This window comes from Varroa jacobsoni, unplaced genomic scaffold (assembly GCF_002532875.2).
Source record: "Varroa jacobsoni isolate VJ856 unplaced genomic scaffold, vjacob_1.0 contig01494, whole genome shotgun sequence".
Classification (NCBI taxonomy): Eukaryota; Metazoa; Arthropoda; class Arachnida; order Mesostigmata; family Varroidae; genus Varroa; species Varroa jacobsoni.
The window spans coordinates 49,628-73,242 of record NW_019214646.1 but is presented as its reverse complement, the minus strand read 5'-3'; the positions used below and the strand labels follow the sequence as shown (position 1 = coordinate 73,242).

Sequence of the window (23,615 nt, the reverse complement as noted above, 5' to 3'; positions counted from 1 at the left end):
TGCAGAGCTTCAGTTGATTAATATCCCACTCAGCAGAATCAACAATATTATTTTTTTTCATAAGTATTTTCACCTATTATAATTAATAGTCTATAAAGATGCCGTCTATCGCTCAACCTGAAAGACGACAGAACCCTTAGTTGTTTGAAAGCGGTTTGTCCACAGTCATTTCGAGACTACCACAACGCCAAAGAGAACTAAGCACGCAAACATGGAAATATTCCTGATATATTAATTCATCATGGCTCTAACCGATTCGTTTTATCGTAATATTTGTCGCCATTGTCTTTATAATGCTTTCCTAATCTTGTGAAGATTCAGCCGGATCTGAAACCGTAACTGCCCACATGACACAGCCCAGTCATAATAATTTAATTAAGTAGATCTAGGTAGAGCGTTCGAAATTGGAAGAATCTTACGAACGTATTAAAAATCATACTGCTCGTTTTTTAATAAACTTCATTACCCGACGTTGTATTGTTGGGTTTAATACCACCGCTCGTTACATGTAGCTGTGGTAATAACAAATATATTTCAATGGTTTCAGAACCCACCTCGTTATTTAGTAAGATGAAATAGTTTAATCAGGGAAACTATTCTATGCACTCGAGCATTTCAGTTTCATGAAGTGTGGCAAAGCTATAAACTACAATAAAGCTTTTTCCACATCGACTCTATTGTTCCCATATATATATATATATATATATATATATATATATATATATATAAAGTTCCCTCATTTTTTAAAAAATCAATCTTCTTCCCCTCACTTCTTATTTACATTCGATGTATTGTTTTACAACTCAAAAAAACTTGGAAAATATGGATTTTTTAGATGAAAGAGTGCATTTTGACACCCTTTTTACCGTGCAGTTTGTCGAATCCAACGCGCTACTGAAACGGCCTGAGGCATGTGCCCTGTGTATGGTAACGGTGTTATCACTAAAAGAACTGTTCAAGAGCGTTTTGCCAAGTTTAAAAACGGGATCCAGGATTTAGAGAATGCTCTGCTCGCTTGAGTTTGATGATGATAATCTAAATCCACTTCAAAGGCAGACGGATAACAAATGAACGGGAGATCAGCCAAAAAGGAACTCCATCGTCAGCCAACGTTGGTCATTTGGGTTTAGACAGAAAACTGGCACACCTCACGAACTTTCTGGATCCAACGAAGAATTACGATTTAGTGCTGTATCTTAATATCTCGCCCGTTATCGAGCGTTACGCAGGTACAATGACAGTTTTTTGTAAATTGTCATCAGTGGTGAGGGGCAATGTCCGTACATCAACATAAAAAAGAGATCGGAGTGAGTGGTTCCAGGACAGAAGTCAGGCCCTAGGTTTAATCAGATTTCCATTCAGAAAAAAGTTTTCAATATCTTACTGATTTTGCGCCGACGGGGTTGTACCCTTTCCGCTTACTGGGCAACCGCCTTCGTGGCCTTACCTTCAAAACGGATCAAGAACTCAAAACATCGTTAAAAAAAACTTCTTCAAGACAAAACCCGCAAGATCTTCGAGATCAAGAGGAATCAAGAGGAAAAAGTCGTGAATAATGATGGAAGATATGATAACACGAATAAAAATACAACGAGTTCTATTCAGTAAAAAAAAAGTGTGAAGATTCTCCTTCCAACCTAATATTTATACTTATTATACACTTGTAATCTAAAGGTATAATTACGAGTTAAATATCTATTGATAATAAATTTGCCGGCCCAGATCGGTCCTAAAAATACAAATACTGCTTGGTTGTTTAACCTCTCAACAAATTTGTTCCCCTTAGTTAGGTGTACCTAATAGGCCAATGATAGTCTTTACAGTTTTCGCTAATTTTACATATTCCAGATCAATGCACCAAATCTACTATCCAATCGCCCCTTCCCCGGTACGGGATTACGTCAAGGCTATTTTGAATTGTAGAAAGAAGACTCAGGCCTTTGACGGGCAATTTTATTCATCTTGTTTTTCCTCAATTTAACCTCAGGTGTTTTGGTGGCATTTAGAAAAATGTCAAAGATTTCGTAACAACATACAATGATCAATACTCTCTGCTTATGATAAACAGTTGAAAATGAGTGTAGAACCGCTTGGTACTCGATTTATTGCAGAAATCTGTGAGTCGTGAATACGTAAACTGATGTTGCGCAAACGTAGTTTTTACGCGTCTGGATCTTTCATTTACCGATTGAAGCTGAGTTTTCAGTTCTTGCTGAGGGCAAATCTTCTCGATACAAGTTGTACCAAAGTATGCATACATCCTTCTTGATTAATACCTGTGATCCTACCATTTGATCGTAAATTGGTTGATTAAAAATGAATCTTTTATAAAACCAAAGCCTAAACTTTGTGCCATTCCTTTCATTAGAAACTTTATATTTTAAGTGTAATATTGCTGAAGACGCTAGTTGATAGATAAATAAGGCCGGAAATTCTTATCTGTCATTAGAACGAAACAAAGATGATTTAGGGAAGTTGGCCAGAATCATCTTGTTAGGTTTAATTGATATTTGTTTGTATATCTGAAAATATGACCCTGAGAATTTTTGGCCCGAAGTGCCCGAAACTGAAAAAGAGAAAGTTCAACTTCCGGTGTGCATCGAACAATCGTGCTATGTCGACGGTTGAGAATGCTGCTTATTTTTTAAACGTGCTAGGAGCTTACTCGGAAGCTAATCTGCTGGTACAATATTAGCTGATATCACATACGTTCTCTTAAGGACGTATTTGAGCACCCTGCCTTGGGAGCTACTATGTTGGGTTATAACGGACTGTTAGCCTTATCAGCGTGAGTATTTCAAATACACGCAGTAAGAAGCATGGATTGCACACTTTGTAATTTTTGGTTTTGGGAATATATGTTTTTGTAAGGTCATGAGTTAAACATCTTGGTTTTGGGGTATTTCTATTGGCAATCAAGAATCGCAGAGGGAACGAACTACCGTGGCAGATTTCTGACGATAGTTTAATACTAGCATTGTACTCATAAAGATTAGAAACAACTTACGTCCTTGCACAAGTTCGATGTCAAAAATTGCAAGCGCCACATTTGAGTGAATGGTTTTTTTTTTTTACTTATTCGGTAAGTTTGTCAAATCAGACCCTAATAAATCATTATAACTCTGATTTAAACAAATGTATTATAGACATAACAGCAAACTGATCTTTCTTCTCATTCATATATTTTTCTCGCCGTCAAAGCTTACACAATAGGTGTTGCCCTACTTCTTATCGGATCGATTATTCAAGACTTCGTCATATCAATGTCCACAATATTGGGCCTTGATTATGTCTATTACTCATTCATACGCAGCACCTGCTTTTGTGATAAGCGACACTGACGCATATAGTCGTTCGTATACTGTTATAGCTTTCTGAAGTTCGAAAATGTATGCTGGTTCTAGGTGCTCAATGCTTGAAGCTGTGCAGATACAATGGTCATAACGATTCCGTAGATACTCTACCAAATTGATTTTGCTTTCTATAAAGTCGTTGAGAAGTAAATGTCCGCATCTTCACTTAACTGAAAAAAGTAGCTATTTAATGTGCTATTTATCTTTGTAGGAAATGTGTCATCCTTTTTTTCCAGGTGAAATTATTAACAATAGTTATGCTTAGGAAATGTAAGGCTCCCTTCATCGGCAAAGCGTTCTTGCAGTTATTGTAAGACACATACGCTACGCAATATTATTTTTCCGTGACGCACATCTCTATGGCATTGCTCAGTAACGAGCGTTGCTATGAAAAGGTCATCTCGTAAATCAACCAAGAAAGAATCTGTTCGCAGGCGTCCTGCTATTGAGAAGTCCTCTAAACCTGCTGATGACCAGTAACACTAAAATCTGTCGGATGCATTTTACCAACAAAAATTAACCCTTCGCCCGTTTTTTATGGTCTAGGTTTGTCCCCGCGCTAACCATAACTCTCCGATATCATCTTTTTGAAGTCTGGCCGAAGTCAGAACAAGACTCACAAGTATTCAGGGTCATTCGGATCGAAAAGTAACAACTCTGTAGAACTGTCCTAACAGGTTCATCGCGAGCCTTTGGTCTGCCTCGGCCAACACGTTTTTCAAAGAAGCAAAGGTGCAACGGCCAAAGATGAGTTCATAGTGCAAGTCTGACAGAGCCTACATTGAATAGGGAGATATAATAGAAACGGGGACCATGGAAAAAGGGTAGATTAGGGTCATTGTATATTTATCGCGTATAATCGTTCTTTTCCGTCAATTTATGTAAAGCGACGCTATGTCGTATATCGTCGGTGAGTTCCTAATGCTGTTCGTTGTTGAGAGGGCTTAGCTTTTCAATTTTGCCGCGTTTCTCGTTCAAGTTTCTAGCTTTCCGAGGTAGCGATATTTTGCCTAGCAGAACTGTTAGGTCTATCGCTACGATCACCATTTCGTTGTTTCTGCCACCTAAAAATAACTTAGCCCAGGCAGAATTGCGATGAGGCAAGGCCACGCCTGCGCTACCGTCGAATTGCTAGACAGTTTGAACTGCTTAATGACGCGTCACTTTATCTGCGCGTGCACAAACGCCGCGTCGTTTTTTGTGCCGTGTGTCGACAGGCTTTCTTTCTAAACGTCATTGTGTTGGCTGTTTGCAGCTCGTGCGCAGGCGGCAGGTCACATTTGAACTGCTGTTGCCCACTGCCTACGTCAAGGGGAACCGATCGCAGGACCATGAGGTTTGAATTGCTAAGAGATGATCGCTCTCATTGACGGCACGGTTTTTTGCACGCATAACTATCGTCGCCGATCCGTGGCTTCCTTGATTGACGAGCAAGTGAAACTTGGCCAAATGGTGACATTTCCTGTGCCGGATGCTGCTCGACGTGCACCAGAGGTTGCTAAAAACAGCTAAAGCACAACTACCGTGCTGGTTTGAATAGCCGCGGCATTATTCAAAATGACTTGAAGATCTTCTACTGCGTCATAAAACGCAGTGTTGATCGTGTTAACGAAGACCACCAGAGAAACGGGGTATAGCTGGTTAGCGATGAGGCATGAGAACATAGAGAAGATATGTTGTAACTAACAACGCCGGCTACATTCTAGCCCACTTCCTCTGAAAGAATCATAGTAAGCTGTCAGAGTTTGCGCCAGAAGAATAACTGTAGAAGAGTGGCTTTGTTCTTTTTTTTTTTTAATATCTTGCGATTATAATAAGGTTAATAATAATGAACAAAAGCATTCGGAAGAGTCGTTTAACATAGCGGATTATCATTTCTATCATGTCCTGTCAACAAGAGGGTCCCTGTCGTATCACTCGATTGTAGAAGACAACGAGGACTGCGTGCTTTTTTTAAAGATGCACTTATAGGGAAACGCTGAGTTTAACAGAAATATAGACGGAGTTAGGACTGAGCCGCCGTAATGCCCCAAGCGGGCCAAGTCAGTCTGTCGAATAGCGCTATTCGTCGAATGCTTGCGCCTTCCGCAGACGCTTGACGCTCAAGCGTTCTAGAATACTTGTACATATAGACGGCCAAAAAGGAAGAAACTGTTTACCGGGCCATAAGCGACGGCCTCGTGACAACCTGTTTAGCGGCGCAAGGGTTTAGGTGTCTCATATACGCCATTACGCAAAGCAAACAGTTAACACGAACGCGAAACGTCCAGGCATCCATCATAACAACAGAAAGCGCGAACGTATGAGAGTCGCTATCGGTCAAATGTCCTTAACATAAACAACCATCACAGTTCGTCACTGATGTGTTTTTCCGCGAATAAAATAACGGGAGGCAGACTGAGTCGAATGTCGCTGGCCGCTTCTGCTTGTCGCGTCTGTTGCACTCTAATAGAATAATTTTCGTGTATTGAATTCTATATCCCATCCTACGCAAGGGTACATACATTTTTTTCCGTTTATATTTAACATTGATGCTTTAAATGGAGCACACGAGATGTACGAATACAGTAGAAAAATAACAGAAATATAGAGTTGGAGTGCTACGTCAGAGATTACAAACTGAGAAACCGTTCATGCAGGTGCTTATGCAGATGACGTCCGTTCTTCCGTGCTTTTATTGCAATTGTGCCGAAAAAGAAAACTGGAAATATTTGAACTTTTCTGTCGAGACTCGTAGACACCTCGAGTAAATCTGAAGCAGTGAAATTATTCCGATCATCGAATATGAGGTCATCCATGATGTTTACGCGCGTTCAAAAAACAGAGGCAAAATTTAATTTTTCTTACGCATTTGTACGTATATTCCTCGTAATTTTTCCAGACAGCTTTAAACATGCAAGTTCTCTCGCTTGTTTTAGTGGAGATGTGGTAAGTAGTAAACCTGTAAATAGAAAACTTTTATAGGTCCTAATTTCATTATATTTAAATGATATTTAGCTTTTTATCAACCCTGCAATTTTTTTCGATGTTTGTGAATTTTGCTTCTAAAATACGATTGTATAGGAGAACTATTAAATTGGGCTGGCGAGGCGACCATTAGGCACGAGAAAATTTTTCTTTTTTTCACGGTTTTTTGATCTACGTTGAGGACGTAACTATAGCAAATGACAAAGCTAGAAAAAAAAAAGCCGAAAAAATTTGAGTAATCAAACAGTAAGTCTCATTTAGGTGCGATAAAGTTTTTTCCAAAAACCATTTATTACCCCATTGTGAGCAATGGACTTTTTATAAACGTAATAATTTCAACAAAAATAATCAAAGCTACTGAGAAATAAATAATTAACGTTAATATAATAACCAAAAAAAATCTGAATATTCTATTATTAAATAGAATACTCATACCGAATAAATTGTATACACTTTAACTAAGAAGAAAATAAAATTACTAGTAATAGTAATAATAATAATTGACTTCTTGAATTTGTCTGCTTCATTCGTGAACCCTCGTCTCAGATTAACATAACCAAAGAGTATAACTCGTAACTTTATTCTATAGACCTTATCTGCGTATTTCTTATAAGATTTTCAGAGCAGTTTGACTCTTATTACACTCTATAATTCGTAGGAGTCTGTCCAAGCGGCTTTCATTCTAACGATCTATTTTTTGGGTCTTCGGCCCTCTTCGACCGTGATGATATTTTTGTCGTCACTCGAAATCACAGATGAGTTCCGCACGATTTCCACCCATAACCCGGCTAATCAGTATTCAGGACCCAAGAGGGTGACGCTACTTCCATGACATGTTCTCAAAGTCTTAGCTGTTCGAAAATCTACGCGTCGTCTTCATTTACCTGTATCCACCCATTCGCGTGCCATGCCAGCAATCAGAGACTGTTTGTGATTGCAGATATTTGGTTAAAGTAAAAACGGATGCAGCCCAGTATCTATTGGGGTCGAGTATCAAACATGATAGAAAATATTAGCCTATAAACTAGCCGTTTTGAGTGAATATGCACATTTTTAGGACAGTGGAAACATTTGGCATTGAAAACATCTTAATCACTTAATGCTACCTCGTTTCGTGCAGCGTTCTAATGAGAGACGCTTGCGTTCACACTACTGACAGCTCATGCATCCATGATATTCGGAACATGTTTTTGTTTTATTTTGGTCGGTTCGTGTACACCTTGAAACTCAATTTAGTCTCTTAGCGGTCTCTGCTACAGGGATGCCCCTAGAACGTGATAGTAAATTCGATCAGCAACCTCACAGGCCTGGTGTACGACGTTACGTTTTTTTTACCTTAGAATTTTGGATATGAATGTGGAATAAAGCGTACGGGATCGGAAGCGGCTGACCTTTTCAGTACACGACTACTGGTATATTTGATATAATCATGGTGTGAATTCAGCGTCACACACCTATACTGTAACGTGCTGATATATTAATGCAATTAATGGAAATACTTTTAGATAATAGGTTACTTTGAAATTTAACCAAAACGATGATGCAAGCTGCTCGTTGAACTACAATTTCACCACATCATATATACGACATTCTAGGATAATAAAAAAACTGCGTGATTCTTTCTTTAAATAGATATGTTGAACGTAAAAGTCCTGCTGTCGGCTCAAGCTATCCACCCCCCCCCCCCCCCCGACAACATCCAGTAGTAGTTAGCCAGTCTATGTCCGTATATTGACCAAGTATTAGTTTATTTCGAACGTGGATTGACAATGATGGCATTAGCGTAATGGTCCAGTCTAATGAACGATGATTGTGCGTCTTCCTTCGAGACTCGTTAAATATTACAGAGTGCAGATAGTAACTATACGAAGATCAATCTTTTTTTTTTCTCTATCTAGGGATTATTAAATGTGCGTAAGTGCGCGCTGGTAACATCGCAGCGTTCCAGCCACAACCATTTTGAGTAGACTTACCGACAGCTTGCCTCAGAAGAAGCTTCCAGTATAAAGCGTCTCATATAAATCGATTATATCGTATCTATAATTTATCTCTATGCGTACTCAAGGTCGATGGTTTCAGTCAGCCCGAGTATTTAACTTGTCTTCCAATAGCTGAAGTCAAGAGAGCGACATAGAGGTCGCTACCGGCGTAGCTGGCGTGAATAAATCTATCTTTCGATGGCTTTAATGAGCCGTATCGTTAATCGACGCCTATGGTATATATATCGTATATATGTTTCGAATGGCTATGCTTTTATTACGAAAACGAGTATACGAAAGTTCGGGATGTTGCAGAAGAAAAATGCACAAATATACAAAAGGAAATAAGCCGTAGTTTGAAGATCTAGTCAAGAAATATCTACTGGATCTAGAGTAAACGACAGTATTTAGCGCAGGCGAAATTGAAATGCAATTAGCGAGGGTAATTGCGATAAAATCATTCTACAGTTCGTATACCATCACACATAAGATCAAGAACTAATTTTTCCTCAGACAGATGCCTTATTAATAAATCGTGCTTTGTCTCGTTTGATGCACTGTGGTGTGATGGTCTATCGAATGCAGCGTTGTCTTCAAAATGTGTACATACACCTAGACTATAAAAATAATTTCGGCGATCTATTATTACAGGAACCGCTACACGGATGTAAAATCTACTAATACTACCGGCGTTACTTTATCGTAACAAACTTATGTATGATAAAAACAACTAACTTTCGGATATCTATTTCATTTGAGCTTACCTGTAAGCTGGTTGATAAAAAACATCTGATGCGACTATTCAGACTCATCCTGAGGTTCGTAAGCAAGGAAAGGAGATGCGAAAATAACCTTGTACGGGGCTACTTCCCAATCCTTTTCATTGTAACACAGTTGTCGGCCTGCGACGCTTCTCAAGCAGTATCCTAATTATACTACAACAGTAAACTCTAACTAACAAGGTTCGCTTATATTCGACACGGATAACGATGGGCCGTACGTGGTCAACGACCATCGATGCAAACCCACGGAACAGGGCCTAACCTGAACGAAGAAGGCCGACGAATTTCCGCCAGCCAATTTAGCCTTTTCAGTCTTGAAAGTCCTTAAGAAACTTACCATAGCGAATCACAGAACTTTTGAGTTAATATAGCTGGGTTAATAGTGTACTGATGTGTGTTTGGTTCGTCGAGTACAACTGCCACATTCTCGAAGCGAATATGATGTTTTCAAAAGCTCAAGACGTCGCACGTGGTAAAGGATTACTCGAAAAGAGGGTTTTATTCGATGGTAAGCTCGTATAAGTTCTGTACACGTGAAACTTATGATATGATTTGGTATGAAATAGGCTAGATTTTGATAGCAAAAGTTTGCTGGCGTAATTTGTGGTGAAAAAAAAATGATGTGGACGATTTTTTTCTCTATTTAGCCTCTATATATATATATATATGTATTTTTTTTTCTCTATAAGCCTTACGCTTTTGTTTACCCGCCATTGAAAACTGCTTAACCATCAGATGGTAAGTGTGCGGTACATAATGAGGCAATGACCTATCTGATCATCGTCCGACTCCCGAATTGAGTCTCATTGAATCTCATTAGGACTATGATGAAAAAGATCAAGCTGCTGTGGCCACCTATACTTACCAAGCCTCTATCCTATTGGATGAACCATAAAGAAACGTCCGATATATGCTATGTTGGCAATAAAACAACCCAAAAGTTTCCTAATTCGTTTCAAAGTTAGGTAAAGAGGTTCGCACCTTTCAGCGTCGTTGTATCCTCGGTTGCCAATGTATACTATACGATGAAATGGATATTTGGAGGTTGGAATCGACTGGCTTAGATAAATGGCAAATTGCCCTCTGCATCAAGTTCATCCGCGTTACAACTTTTAGCTATTCATCTCACGTCAGATATCGACTCCGCGGAACGACCTATTGAGACCCTACTTATCCTATATTACAGCGAAGATTTGAATCTGTCCGAAGAATATCATTGCGAACTTGATCATGCATTAAAATGACACGAAAGCTTCTTCAGGTTCTATCTAGAAACATTCTTCAGTATCCTTTTTCCAATATACAAGATACAAAATAACTCAGTGAAATGTACGAAAGAAAAACAGCGATCCCATACTGTAATTGCATCTAGTTGATCTTTTCTAACTTTATATGCCGAATCTGGCTAGGTACTACATTATATATATTATTATAATAGATAATTATTATTTAAGACAATGACGTAACATAAAAGAGTCTACGTATGTACATAATATAGATTTTAGAGGTTCTAGATTATTCCATTAGATAGAAAGATTTATTTAAAAATTCGTTATAACAAAATGGGCAGATATTTAATAAATGTGCTATTTATAATAAAATCCTTCTATACCATTCCGATACTAATAGCACCTACTAGTTGCTATTAGTATCGGGATCAGGACAAACATATATAAATGACTCCTCCAACACTGGTACTATAACTGCGTGACATTAAGCGTATATTTACAAGTCATAAACTTGATTTGTTATTTTCCATCCAGCCATAGTCCTAATTCTCCGTTTCGACATTCGCCTTATCTAGACTGGAACCATGTTAAACAGTTGAAGAGCCGCACCTTTCTCGTTAGACGATAAGCTATAATTAATAGCGCAATACCCAGTGTTGCGGTCCCTCGAAGAGGGCTGACCATCTCAGCGCTGACCCCGGCTAAGTAGTACCACGCAGCCAGACAACTTCCTGCTACGCCTGCGGTACCAAACCCTGTCATAAGCAAACTTCCAGAAACGGCAACGACTACCTTGAGTAGACCAAAAGGATAGACCCATTATTATATTTGCGTGTATCTAGTTTATCGCCTTTAAAGCTACCTAACCTAATTTCCTCTGAAAAAATATACGTAAATATATATATATATATATATATATATAAAACAACGTTTAGCAATGTTTAGATAGAAGCCGATTCTTTAATTTTCCACGCTGCTTCGTATTTTAGGAAATATACGAGAAACACAGGAAATAATTTTACGTTTTTCTATTCCGAGCTCGAAAGTCGCGCATGGCTTTTCTAAAGGAACTCGATCTTTTTTGGGAAAAACACCATAGAATACCTTGTAATTTTGACTCTGATCTTTTTTTGCTAAAAGACCGTTGAGCCTAGTAGCCTCTTCATAATACAGAAACGTTTTCGATGCATATATTCACAGTATTCTTTTTTGCTAGGAAGTGTAGCAATATTTTAGTTCTGTCAGCGATGAGGAGAACGTGATGGACAGAACAATTATTTGACTATATTGGCCGGTACAGGTTCGAGTTCCGTTGAATGCAAGACGTACGCACAAGCGGCCTTTTATTCCTTTGAGAAGAACAGTTTGGCTGCACAAACACTACCTTTGCTATTTGTTCAAATAACAAAAGTAATCCCTTGTCGTTTCTCTCTTGTAATACGTTCTTTAGTCCTGTAATATGTATACGAAAACTCACGCAGATGAAAACAGTCCTCTTTATAGTTTATGCAGGGCAAGGAAATCTTAACAAATACAGACTGTTCTAAAACGGAACACTGATACACAATAACGAAACGTGATAAACCCAGTTATCGTTCGAAGTGAGAATGGATCGAATGTAATCCCTGTATTGTAAACACGTTTAGAAAATTAAAAGTTATAGCACCAGGTTTACGATCGAGAGAGGCAAAACCTTTCGTTTCCTTTCAAGGAAGTATTGATATACGGAAGACAGAGATCACACCCGTAGCGACATACGTAATTACTTCGGTCATATTTTATATCAGGTAATGCTTATGATTTATACGGGTGCAAAAAAAACACTTACAGATCTCCTTAAAAGGCAATGCTCGCGCACACTGAGCGAGCCGTTTAATCTCAAAAATATTCCATGGCCCTATATAAGTAGCTGGTATCAGAGAAGCGCCAAGCGATTTCGATGAAATGTAACGTTTTGATGCCTACCGTCGATGACTGAAATTGACTGTCGGAAAGTCGGTCAGCAGTGCTTGCTCACGTAAGCTCTACGGGTAGCTAGATGAACCTATCGTTTTATAACATAATACAGGTGATTCACAGATCCTTTTCGTCATTTGAACTGCTTTTTGTTATTATAAAAGAGTAGTGAAAATGCTACCACAAGCGTATGAGTCAACGTAAGGGTATCACGATGGAAGAAGCTTTTACGAGCACTGAATGTTTTTATGCATCCTTTACGTTGGGACGAATCAGTCAGCAATTAGATTTCTAATTGCTGACGCTTTCTGCGCTTTTATCATGTGCTTAACTGCCTCAATAGCTATTATCGAATTTACATCAGTCAACCCTAATTGAAAAGCAGGATTCCACTAAGCCTTTGCAAGAGATTCTAAATCTGTGGTCTTTAACACTGACTAGAATAATGATACAGTTTTTGATATAGACTAGAGTTAGATATAGATATAGAACAAAATAGGCTTCATTGACATTTTGGAGCCCTTCAAGGCAAACTTCACTGCCGCATTTTTCGTCTTGCAGCACTTAGATAGTAAACATTATCGTTGTACCCAGTGATGACCCACGCTTGCTACATCTCACTAATTTTTCGGTCAATTTACAGGAGCATTGCTGTCGCGTACCTGCAAAAACCCAAGAACTAATGTTTTTATATATTTTCTCCAAACGATTACTTCCAATGGGAGAAGTGCCAGACTCGTCTCTCTCCTTCTCTCCTTCTTGTTTTTCTAATTTGTTTGTAGCAGATAGTTTGCCACAGCGGTTTTGGTCGAGAGAAGGAACTTCGGATTAGCTGGAATCTATATATATATATATATATATATATATAAGACACACAAAGTTCTGATAAAATGAACTTTTGTAAAGGTTGTCAATGAACATTTTTGGAATTCGTATACTTGATACTACCAAAAATAGTTTCTATTAAACAGCGTGGCTGAAAGTAGACGTAGTGTCAAAAGAATGCTGATGGGATATGCAAGAAGACGATTTAGGATGTTTAGAGAGACTCTCTCAGAAATTCGACAAGCAACGAAAATTCGACGATGTCGAAGGCTACCTTCCGTGTCACTTATGTTCATTTTTTTCTTCAATAAACGCATAAGCAGACAGATACATTTTAAAATAGAAAAAAACAAAATAATGTGGAAAAATCGTTCAGGACAGATGTAAGCTACCTATGAACTTTAAATTCAAAGCGTATATGTTGCTTAACCGATTGATACAATGCCAACGCTGTCCCGTATGGGATCTTGAAATATTGAACTTGAGATACCCGGAAAAGTTAGTTCTGCTGTACGTGCTACGAATGTGAGTATCAGAACCGCGAGAATCGGCGTGGTAATCAGCCAAATCTTTCTCTTAAGATCGACGACTATCTAGCACATTCATCCTATTATAGGGAAATCCTCAACTTAAGTCGACTTACTTACCATTGACGATGTGCCGTAGGAATTCAACTTAGTTGTGTTGCATTAAATTGCTTCTTAACCTATTAACTAGAAGTAAAGGAAAAAAAAAGAAGAAAAAAAACCCGCTAGTAAATGCAATTCTGTAGACAGACTTTCGTCACCACGTTTTACGTAAGAAAGACGTTCGAACGAATCGTCTATTTGAACTGTAGGCAGGAGATTTGTTGGACGGCCTTAAGAAAAGCCTAAACTGACCATTAGACGCACACTTCATAGGATTGATAATATTGAAAACGCACGTCTCTTACGCTAAGAACGATACTGTTTAGAAAAATATCTCTTTATAGCTATTTAAAGCTTTACGAAGCTCTCGGCTGGCTATTAGACGGTTAAGTATATGGGATAAAACCGAAGCCATGGTGGACCAGTTGGAAACAGAAATCTGGCCTACAATTTTTACGAGCAGCAATCGTTGTCGGTCATTTATAGGTGGAAAACGGTTTCGAACGGAACGGGTTTAAGTAACGGGTAAACCGCCCGGGAAGTACCAAATCAGAGTGTACACAAACTTCCAATTCTCAAAAAAAGCAACCCTCAGTCAAAAAACTCTCGTTGCTGATCAAATAATTTACAGCTAATACTTTACGTATATCCAATGTGAGTGGTCCACTTTTGTTCGTTGTGTTTTCAGTGCTCTTGAACCAGTTGCAGAGAAAGGCGATAACAAGAAATGATATATAAGTTTAGGTTCATAAGTTTCAGCTGTGTTGGTATCTTATCAATCGCTAATGTATTATAGCGCTAGGTGTACGCAATCCCTCGAACCTAGATCATGAACGAAATTGCCAGCCTATCTACTGCGTTGAATATCGAATTATACTGTATATACCCAGGTTTTGCTACGATTTCCCTATGAGCGACCTAGGGACAATGAAGCCTAACAGCTAAGAAAAACATCCTGAGATGCCGAAATCTTATCTCTGGCATTGACAGCATATTAGAATGTTCACATTTCATTGATGAAATGTAAAGAAAAGAAGCCTTTCCAAATGGTCGGTCACCTATGTCACCCTGCGATAGAATGGTCTCTAATACAATTCACGACCAAATGGGTGTGATTTCCTTCCAGATACCTTTTCGTGGGGAATGGGTCATTTTTGCGGGCTAATTACCATACTTTTGGACGACTTGTCATTCAGGCAGGCCTCAAACATCGAATCGTCATATATAAACTATTCAGCTTTACCGATACAAAGGATAGATTTCTGTAATGTAGCTTAATTCGTTCCCGCTATACGCGTCTGTATAATGGGCATAAGAGCTCTAACCCGTTGATTATTATTCCTTGTTTGGTTATCCAGCTACGTGGTAGGTTGCGCACTACGGTTCACAGACACACTTCAGACTGATTGTATAGCGAAAACATTATGTAGTATTATAGAAAAATGTAAAAAATATAATTTTTATTCAGTTAGTTATTTTTTCGCCAGAAACAGGAGAATAGTTCCCGGTTTTACATATCGTACCGATGATTCCAGATTTCGTATCGAGACAATAGTTAGTTAAGGTAATAACAACTAGCCTACCGAAGCTCATTTTCAATGGGGGTGCTGCATGCGGATAGCATTGTTCCGTATATACTACAGCCTTGCGTATTGCCCTCAGGCGCTGATTGCGTGTCGCCAATAGATAGACATATCAGGTGATCGCAGATTGCCCGCGTCGCGATGATTCGAAAACTAGCCGCGACCTGTTTGGGGTTCTGTGTAGTGACCTGTGCCTGATTTCGATTAGTATGTAGAAAGCCACCTGCTAATACATTATTACATAGGGTTTCAGCTGAAGAAAAATCGTCGTAACAGGCTGGTGAACTCTGGGTCCCAGCTTAAATAGCCTGAAATCAATATTATGGCGTAGATGACATACAAAGCTCAACGATCTCACACCGGCTAAGCTTTTGGTTGGCTCACCTTATAAGTACAAAGTAAACTGAAAAACTGTTCTATTTCAATGTCAACTGGGCCGTTCATGGCTGTAGCAATAATCTTGCTTAAAGCTTCAAAAAAAACGTTAAACAGAAGTACTAAGAAATTGGCGGAACTTTTGGAGAACAGTAACTGGCATCACAGATTGTCGGACACCGCTCGGATCGTTGGAAGCGAATTAATTCGATTGATGATTTGTACTTTGGATGTTTTGTACGGATTCACTCGACGTGGCTTTGGAGAAGATTTCTTGGCCATGCTAACGCTAATAACAGTAATAACAAAAACCACAGTAATTACCTCCGGAAATACGATATTTTAATTATAATCCTTGTAAATGGTTACAATAATAACGAAATATCTTCTACTGTCAGACCGTATTCAAAATTCAACCAGTGTTTCTTTCTGATCGGCCTGATTAGACCTTTACGAAGGCAGTCTTCGAAAAATGACCTACCGCTGTTCGTTCCATTGGATTCATGATTCTTATACTCCGTATTCCGCCTATGGACTTGTTGCGAACTGATAGCTGAAATTGCGTTTCCTAAAGGGACACTCGTTTCAATCTCATGCGCTCTCGGTCGAGTGTTGGCACCGTTTTTGCACAATATGTCATCGTAAAGGTTCTGTTGCACGTGCTTGATTGACTATGTCTACGTATTTATGACATTAAGTAAAAGCATCCAACTTGATATGACTCAATGTAAGTTGTTGAATGTTCAAACTTTCGTGTTTCGGTGTCGATTTTTTGTTATTTAGATAGCTTTCCGGTGAACTAATTGCTGTATATATTGACCTTGTATTTCCGGACGAGTTTTCAACATGTCAACTAGTATTTATCTTATTTACAAGATTTCACTCGGTATGAATGCGCTTTTCCAAAGGTGGTACATTTTTTAAAGAGGTCAGAATTGACCTTTTTTAACGTTACGTTGTTAATGCATTAGACCCTACTACCAAGCCATTTGTCTGGTAATGTGGGCTTTTCAGCGACAAAAACTTAAGTTTCTGTACATGAGCGAAGCATATAGCAAATGTGGTATCGCTATCGTCTACTAGATCACTAAAAAAGTTCCCAGATCTGATTCTTTAAATCTGTGAATGAACGTACATTCTTTGACAGGAACACAAAAGCCGGCTTCATTCAGTGCGTAACATGTAGGCGAGTTTACCGGTCTTTGCTTGGCTATGGGGTATTTTTGCTGACTAACAATTGGGACTACCTCGTAAAAATCGTTTATTAGGAACCCTGTGGGAACTGCGAAGGACGAGTGAAAATTTCTGGGGTTTGGGCGAGACAGAACTGAACCAAAATTCACATATAAACCATAGGCAGAAGCTGCATATTTTGTAGCCTCTGACTACAGACATCGCATCGATACCTGCACACTATTAAAGCTCAATGAGAACACTTGCGGGCATCATCTACTAAATAATAGAAATTTGCTGCTGTTGCTAAGGCAGAAAACAGTCGTTGGTACTTTGTTTCCCTCTTTTTTTTGGGCTGTGTGATAAAATGATCTAGGCTGTCCTTCTATATATATTAATTACATAGCGCCTATACATCCTTAATTACATGTTTTTTGGAAAAAATTCGTGAGGACAGTTTGATGGGTGGAAAAATTTGTCTACTTTTCTAAAAATATTTTTTTGGTTATTCGTTTGGTCTAATAGTACGCGATCGGTTGCAATAAAATTTCAGGGGCTTTCTTGATCGCTGCTCCGGTTTTCAGACTCTTGCTGAAATGATCGCATTACTGCTAATTTTGATCAACTAACACCATTTACTTAAGTCAAAAGGGTAAAGAAAATTTTGATTTTGCTTTCTAACTAACCATTTTGGGATTTTTAATGCTCAGCAAAAAAATGGTAAGTGAATAAGAAGATTTCGATTCGAAAATCGATTGAATAACCAAGGCTGTGTTTTCCTACGCTATATATATAATTAAAAACCACAATTTTACCTTTTCATATATTCTTGAAGCGCGCCCAAGCAATTTTTTCATTAGGATCAGATTATCTCTTTTGGCCTATATTAGTAGGCATATTATGCCAACGCCTATAGAGGTAAGCGACAATATATGGGTGTGTTTCATTGAAAACTAACAGCCGTAGCAGCAATTTAAGAAAATATTTCCTTCGAATTTATCGTGACCGTGACATAACTGATAGTTTTACGTGACATAAGCTTCGCACCGTCATTACCCGGGCATCCCAAATTTTTTCCAGAAATCCCCGTACACAGATAAATGTGGATGAGTTTAATCCTATACAAACGCAGGACATGGCACTACAAGCAGTGAATAGTGGCCGGCCGATTAGCGCCTCTGTCTGAACGGCGAAGTCACCAGTATAACGACACTGACGCGTCATTACTACCCGAGGGGAAATTCACAAACAGCGACAGATTTATACCCTAAACTGCACCGCACCGAAGATTCAGCCGGAGAATATTGGCGGCGATTGTCATTATACTTCATCTGCTCTATGCTGAAGTAGTGTAGTGGGCCGCATTTGCATCGGGCTAGGCAACAAGTAGAATATCAGAGAAGTACATGGGGCAAAAGACTAGCTGCTGGATGCGCAGCTGATCACGGTATGAAGGCGCCAATCCATATCTGCGTATATACATAATATTTTCCGCGGTCCGTTGCAATATATAGTGACGCCATTAGCCAAAAACTGAGCCGTATGAAAAGGAACAATGATTGTCACAACAATTCCAGCCTTTTTGCGCCTTCGGAAGAGCTTTCCCGGTAGTTCATACATTTCGATGTAGAGATGCTATAGGAAAGGCGGATGCAACGAAAGAACAGTAACAATAACAAAACTATTACAAACTATAGATACTTGAATAGCCTTGCTTTTGTCATGGCAATTGCAGGCCAACTCCACATTGCTATGCCGGTCATAATAGGCAGCAAATACAAGTTACCGAACCTGTTGTGAATTCTCATTGTATCCGTGATAATAATTTGTGAGGCACAAAAATACGTACCCGTAGACCTTTCTTATAGCTGCTAGTATTAAGTAAGGCTCTGACCTAGGTGTGCGCATGTGCGGGTACACTAGGATCTAGATATAAAAGTATTTATATGCAAACAATACTGCGCCAAGGCCGAAGTCACCGAAAGCCGCAAACAACGTCGGAGTAAAAAAAAAAAAAAAGGTGATTCTCCTGTCGAGCATATTGTTGTGTTCGTACCGCTTACCGAACCAAAGCTGAACTTCAGAGCCAATCAACCCGAGATCTTTTTGTTTATATTTTCACTAAGGGCCTGACAGAGATTGGTGTTTTTGATGCATATAGTACGTTAATCAGATTAATATTAATCTGTGCAATTTAATCTTTATAGTTTGGGTCTTGTTTGCAAGGAAACTTGAGTATTATAGTGCGGATCAAGGATCTTTTGTATTACTGGCTGCGATACGCGATGTACATGGTGGCGAAATAGGTGAAGACGAAGCGAAGATAGAACAGCTGTTCATAAACAGTTGTTATATATATATATCCAACTCATCATAACCATACGTATTTTCGGTTTTATATATATATATATATATATATATATATATGAAAACTATTACAAAATGGCTATCTAGCCTTTTTGGTGGTGGTGATAATGGTAGCAAACGTGGTGATGACGGCAATGTGGCTGTATAAACAGACTCACTTGACTCTTTAAAATCAACGTGGCTATTTAGCAAGAGAAACCCATCGATCCGCAATACTGACGGGTTTCGCTTGATCCGCTTAAGCACGTTAATACTACCGAGCTATGAGCGCCCCAGAACAACTGTGGAAAATCGAAGTGCGCCAAACGAAGGATAATAGTTATGTAAATAAGCTTTGTTAGCCGTTATTTATCTAGGGCCAATTGGTGACATCTGCTGTACATATACTGGAAATTGGAAAAAAAATAAACATTTTTATCAAAGCTGGTACGATGATTAGCGATAACTGGAAACAGGTTTGCACTAAGAGATGTCTTCGTGGAATCTGTCTTCCGGGAGTCTCACGTTGCTGTACAACAGTTAAAAATAGAACTCCTTAAAAGCGTATGGCCAAAGTTACTCAAATAGAACTCTAAAATATCCGATGCACAAGATGGAGCGTGAAAAAAACTTACTCAAAATCTGCTGTATGGAAATTTGTTGCAGGATCTGTTTTCCGTACAAGTCCGTGATGAAGCAATAAAATCAAGAATGGTCGCTTCGGTAGTTCTCTTCGTGACGTTGTTTGCGGCTTTGGGAACAACTTTAGCACATGAGTCGGGTAAGTAATCGTCCTCGCCAGCTTGGCATAATCCTGTAGAACTGATCTGAATGTTAGCTCCTAGCGTAAGAGCATAGACCTGTCAGCCATGTTTGAATTATGCATTTGCGTGCGCGGATAGGCCCACAGATTTCAACCCACATTTTGATATAAAATTAAATGACCTATTTTTTTAACGAAAAATTGAATGTGGGTGAATTTTTGCTACCTAACTGACTAAAATACTTGCAATTAGTTCGAAGGATGTCAAAATATACGGCTGTCAGGTAGCCTGGCATATCATAATTAGATGCCTCATTAGTATATGTTACGCTAGCCTTTGAGCCGTTACATATACTCGTGCACTTCGTTGCCGTTATTTTGGTATATTTATATACTACAACTGTATTGTTCAATTATTAATATAACTATATCAAAAATATACAGTATTCTTGTATGTGAGCCATTTCTTTTGTCGACAGTATCATTGTTAATCGTCGCTCTTATATTATAAAGTGTTAGTCAACAAACTTATCTTCTCCTCAAATCTGCGGCTCGAAAAACACACGAGAAACGTATAAACGTTATTTGTTACAAATAAACACTCACAAAACATAAATACACATAAAATGGTCGTACGCTCTGCTAAGCGAAAATCGTAATGTGATGCTAGAAGAGGATACTGGCTTCGCGTTTCATGTTTTCATCCTAACTCTTATTAGCAGGATTGTTCCGCGGGAGACAGGGACTCACATTGAGCCACGAAAGGAGCGCATCGACGAAGATGCTTTCAAGGCTCCATCCGTAATCCTGGGGCACTGATCACATGGCCTGTTCACAGAATATTCAGATGTGTTATTAGCAATTCGAATCACCCAAAGCTGCACCTTTTCGGTGCGACATTGCCCCTTCACTACTTGTATTGGTATATCCTAGTTTCAGATGCAGTTCATATGTTAGAGTGTGCCGGAAATATTAGCGTTATGGCTCTATGTTGGATTTTTTTCGAAACCATAATTGCCTGCAAGTATCTACTAATAACAGAGAAATAGGGACGTTATACTACTGCAGCTGGTGCAGATATACAGCTTGAATAAAAGCCGTGTAATTTTTTTTTGTAACACACGACAATTTACGTTTCACAAATGCCCAGATAAATCTGGGTTTTTTGTCAGGTTCTACACATTTTCACCTGTACTGGCGTAGTGCCCGCCTCCGCTAATCCATTTGTCAGCATCGTTCATTGCTCCCAACAACTTCTTCAAAATTCATTCGCCGTTGCTTTTGAAGGCGTCCTTTTTTGAACTTATCTCAAGAGTTTTGCAAGAGCTGACACTTCAACGGATTAACAAAGGAGTATACAACTAACCATCGTGATTTACGATGTTCAGCCGTTTGGAAGTTCAAGACCATTTGCTACTCCGCAACACGAACCCTTCGAATAGGTGTGGCACCTAAATTAGGACAAATTTTGACGGACCATTTATCGCAACAAGCAAGTGTTAATCCGTTATTCTTGATAGCAGACGAAAATCAGTTCTCTCTACTACAAACTCGCGATGGCGAAGAAAAGCGAGTGAAGATGGGCTGTTATCGACTCCATTCATGCTGCACAAACCTTCACCAAAATTGGAGACACGTTTTTCGGCCCCAAGTCTACGGGCTATGTTGTCGCCGAATTCCATGCGGCTTTTGGGAAAGCTTAGAAAGACCTTTATGAGGCAAGCCGAAATATCCTTGATGGTGTTTAAACTTTCGGTTCGAAAATCCGTCAAAACAGCTCAAAACGCCATTTTTGGCGGTCATTTTTCCAAAACGGTTTTGGAAATTAAGAGCTGACAGGAGAATATCAGTTGACAATCGGGTCGTCCAAATTAAGTTCTACTGGTTAGATTTGTTTGCACCTTTTTGCGCATTTTTACTGTTTTTAGCCCTTGCATTTAGCCTACGACTAGTACACAATTGTAAAATTTTCTCTAGGTAGCCGTCTTTAACGACGAATCGTTCGATGCACAGTTACTATGGGAAGGTTGTTTGCCTTTAATAGAAAGAGTGACCTAGAAATTACTAGTCAGGCGGAGAATGGTGGTTATATTAAATACGTGAAAAAAAAAAATCGTTAACGTAGTTGTTTTTATTATATGAGCGGTTACCCACATCGCTTCCATTTTCATTTAATTTGCCGCCGCCTTGTTTCGGTTATAGTTACCCAATCGATTTAGGTCCACACTATAGATAGTATCCACACTGATAAAGTAATAATCACTTTAACATTAGAAAGCGTATCTGCGCTTTATTTATTTAGTTAGTTGTAACCATTGGAATATAAATTAACAATCAATCGATTATGTAACTGATTGATTGTTAGGACTGATCGCTTAAGATCGCTTCTTATGTATCGTTTGCTACCAGAGGATTGTACCAGAGTTCCGTTAAACTAACTAACTTGAGTTCTTTATCGAACTTACGACAACGCGAACTTCGTCCTGCTAACTGGAATCAAACAGATCGATCAACAATAATTTTGCAGTTACAAGAGATGACTAACTAGCATTATTATAGGTATATTATTATCAACAATACCTCTAAAGGTCGAAAAATAAAGAATAGACCATTGCATCTATAGATGTGCTAGCTGATGGCAGCAATCGGGGATTAGAAAAGTGTTAACTTCATTTGCATGTCTGTCCCTATTCAGGGGATTATCATCACCAGAATTTTGAACTCACCTTCTTGTCAGAGGCATCGCATATTGAAATGGCGGTAAAATTGGCTAGCTTCGTTTTTTGCGTATTTCTTCATCATCTTCGCAGAATCTTCGCAGTTGTACATATAGCCACGTGTTCTGGATCAGTCTAAAATTCTGTACCGAACTAGCGGGCCTTGCATCTTAGTACTTTTGTTACTACCTTTTGATTGATTGCGATTCCTATAAAGTTTGCGTTTATATTTAGATACATTATATAGTTAAGAGTCTTTAAACCTTCAAATGATTTTCCTCCTCATTTCCGAATGGGACGGTTCCCGCAAGGACTTGCTCTGATATGTACCTCAAGGCGTTAGTGTCGCAGACATTTCAGTTGATTATCTATTGCAATAGTTCATTGTGGGATTCGCCCAAACAAACATAAGCGTTTAGTGAAATAGAACTACCGTTCCAATAGTATAAAGGAAGTAAAAGAACCCTTAATAGAGACTTCGTTATACCACTATGAATACTTATGAAATTTCAAAAAAATACAAAATGGGGAAATTGCATTACCTTAAAAGTAATTTCCGCACCGTAATTTTTTTTGCAATAAGGAAAAATCGATATTTTAAAGAGCGATACGTGTGTCGGCAAAACGGAAGTCGAAGGTGGTGAGGATTGTGTGCAATTGGCTGACCACTCTAAGTCGTTGTGTCATCGGCAAAAGGGGATCATTTGCCCATTCCGAGCTGCGGGACGTCTTCTCCATTTTTTTTTCGGCGGGCGTATTTGACCGGAAATCGACATAGAGGTATCCGGTCGCTCAGACGACTGGATTTCGACTGATTGAGTCTATGATGAGAATGGGTAGCTACGTTCGAAACAAACTGAACGTAGCTGGCTAAATGAACGATGCAACAACTCCACCTGAGAAAAAGGCCGCAGGCTAGTAATTCAATCTCGACCTTC

The 23,615-nt window shown here is 38.9% G+C and overlaps 1 protein-coding gene and 1 long non-coding RNA gene across 6 annotated transcripts in view; one reads left to right on the top strand and one right to left on the bottom strand.

The window, feature by feature from the left end:
- Nucleotides 1-23,615, top strand: part of LOC111272052 (uncharacterized) — a 55,034-nt gene that overhangs the window by 6,288 nt on the left and 25,131 nt on the right. For all 5 annotated transcript variants that reach the window (XR_002687293.2, XR_002687294.2, XM_022853227.2 and 2 more), the window contains exon 2: nt 19,864-19,978. Coding sequence is in view for 3 of the 5 variants with exons in the window: in XM_022853227.2 (XP_022708962.1) it covers nt 19,909-19,978 (70 nt within the window). In the remaining 2 variants the exon portion in view is untranslated. The remainder of the gene's footprint in view (nt 1-19,863; nt 19,979-23,615) is intronic.
- LOC111272053 (uncharacterized) lies at nt 10,597-13,796 on the bottom strand. Its single transcript, XR_002687296.2, has 4 exons — nt 13,739-13,796; nt 12,139-12,294; nt 11,415-11,762; nt 10,597-11,102 (listed from the first exon to the last, which is right to left on the bottom strand). It is a non-coding gene; the product is annotated as an uncharacterized LOC111272053 (long non-coding RNA).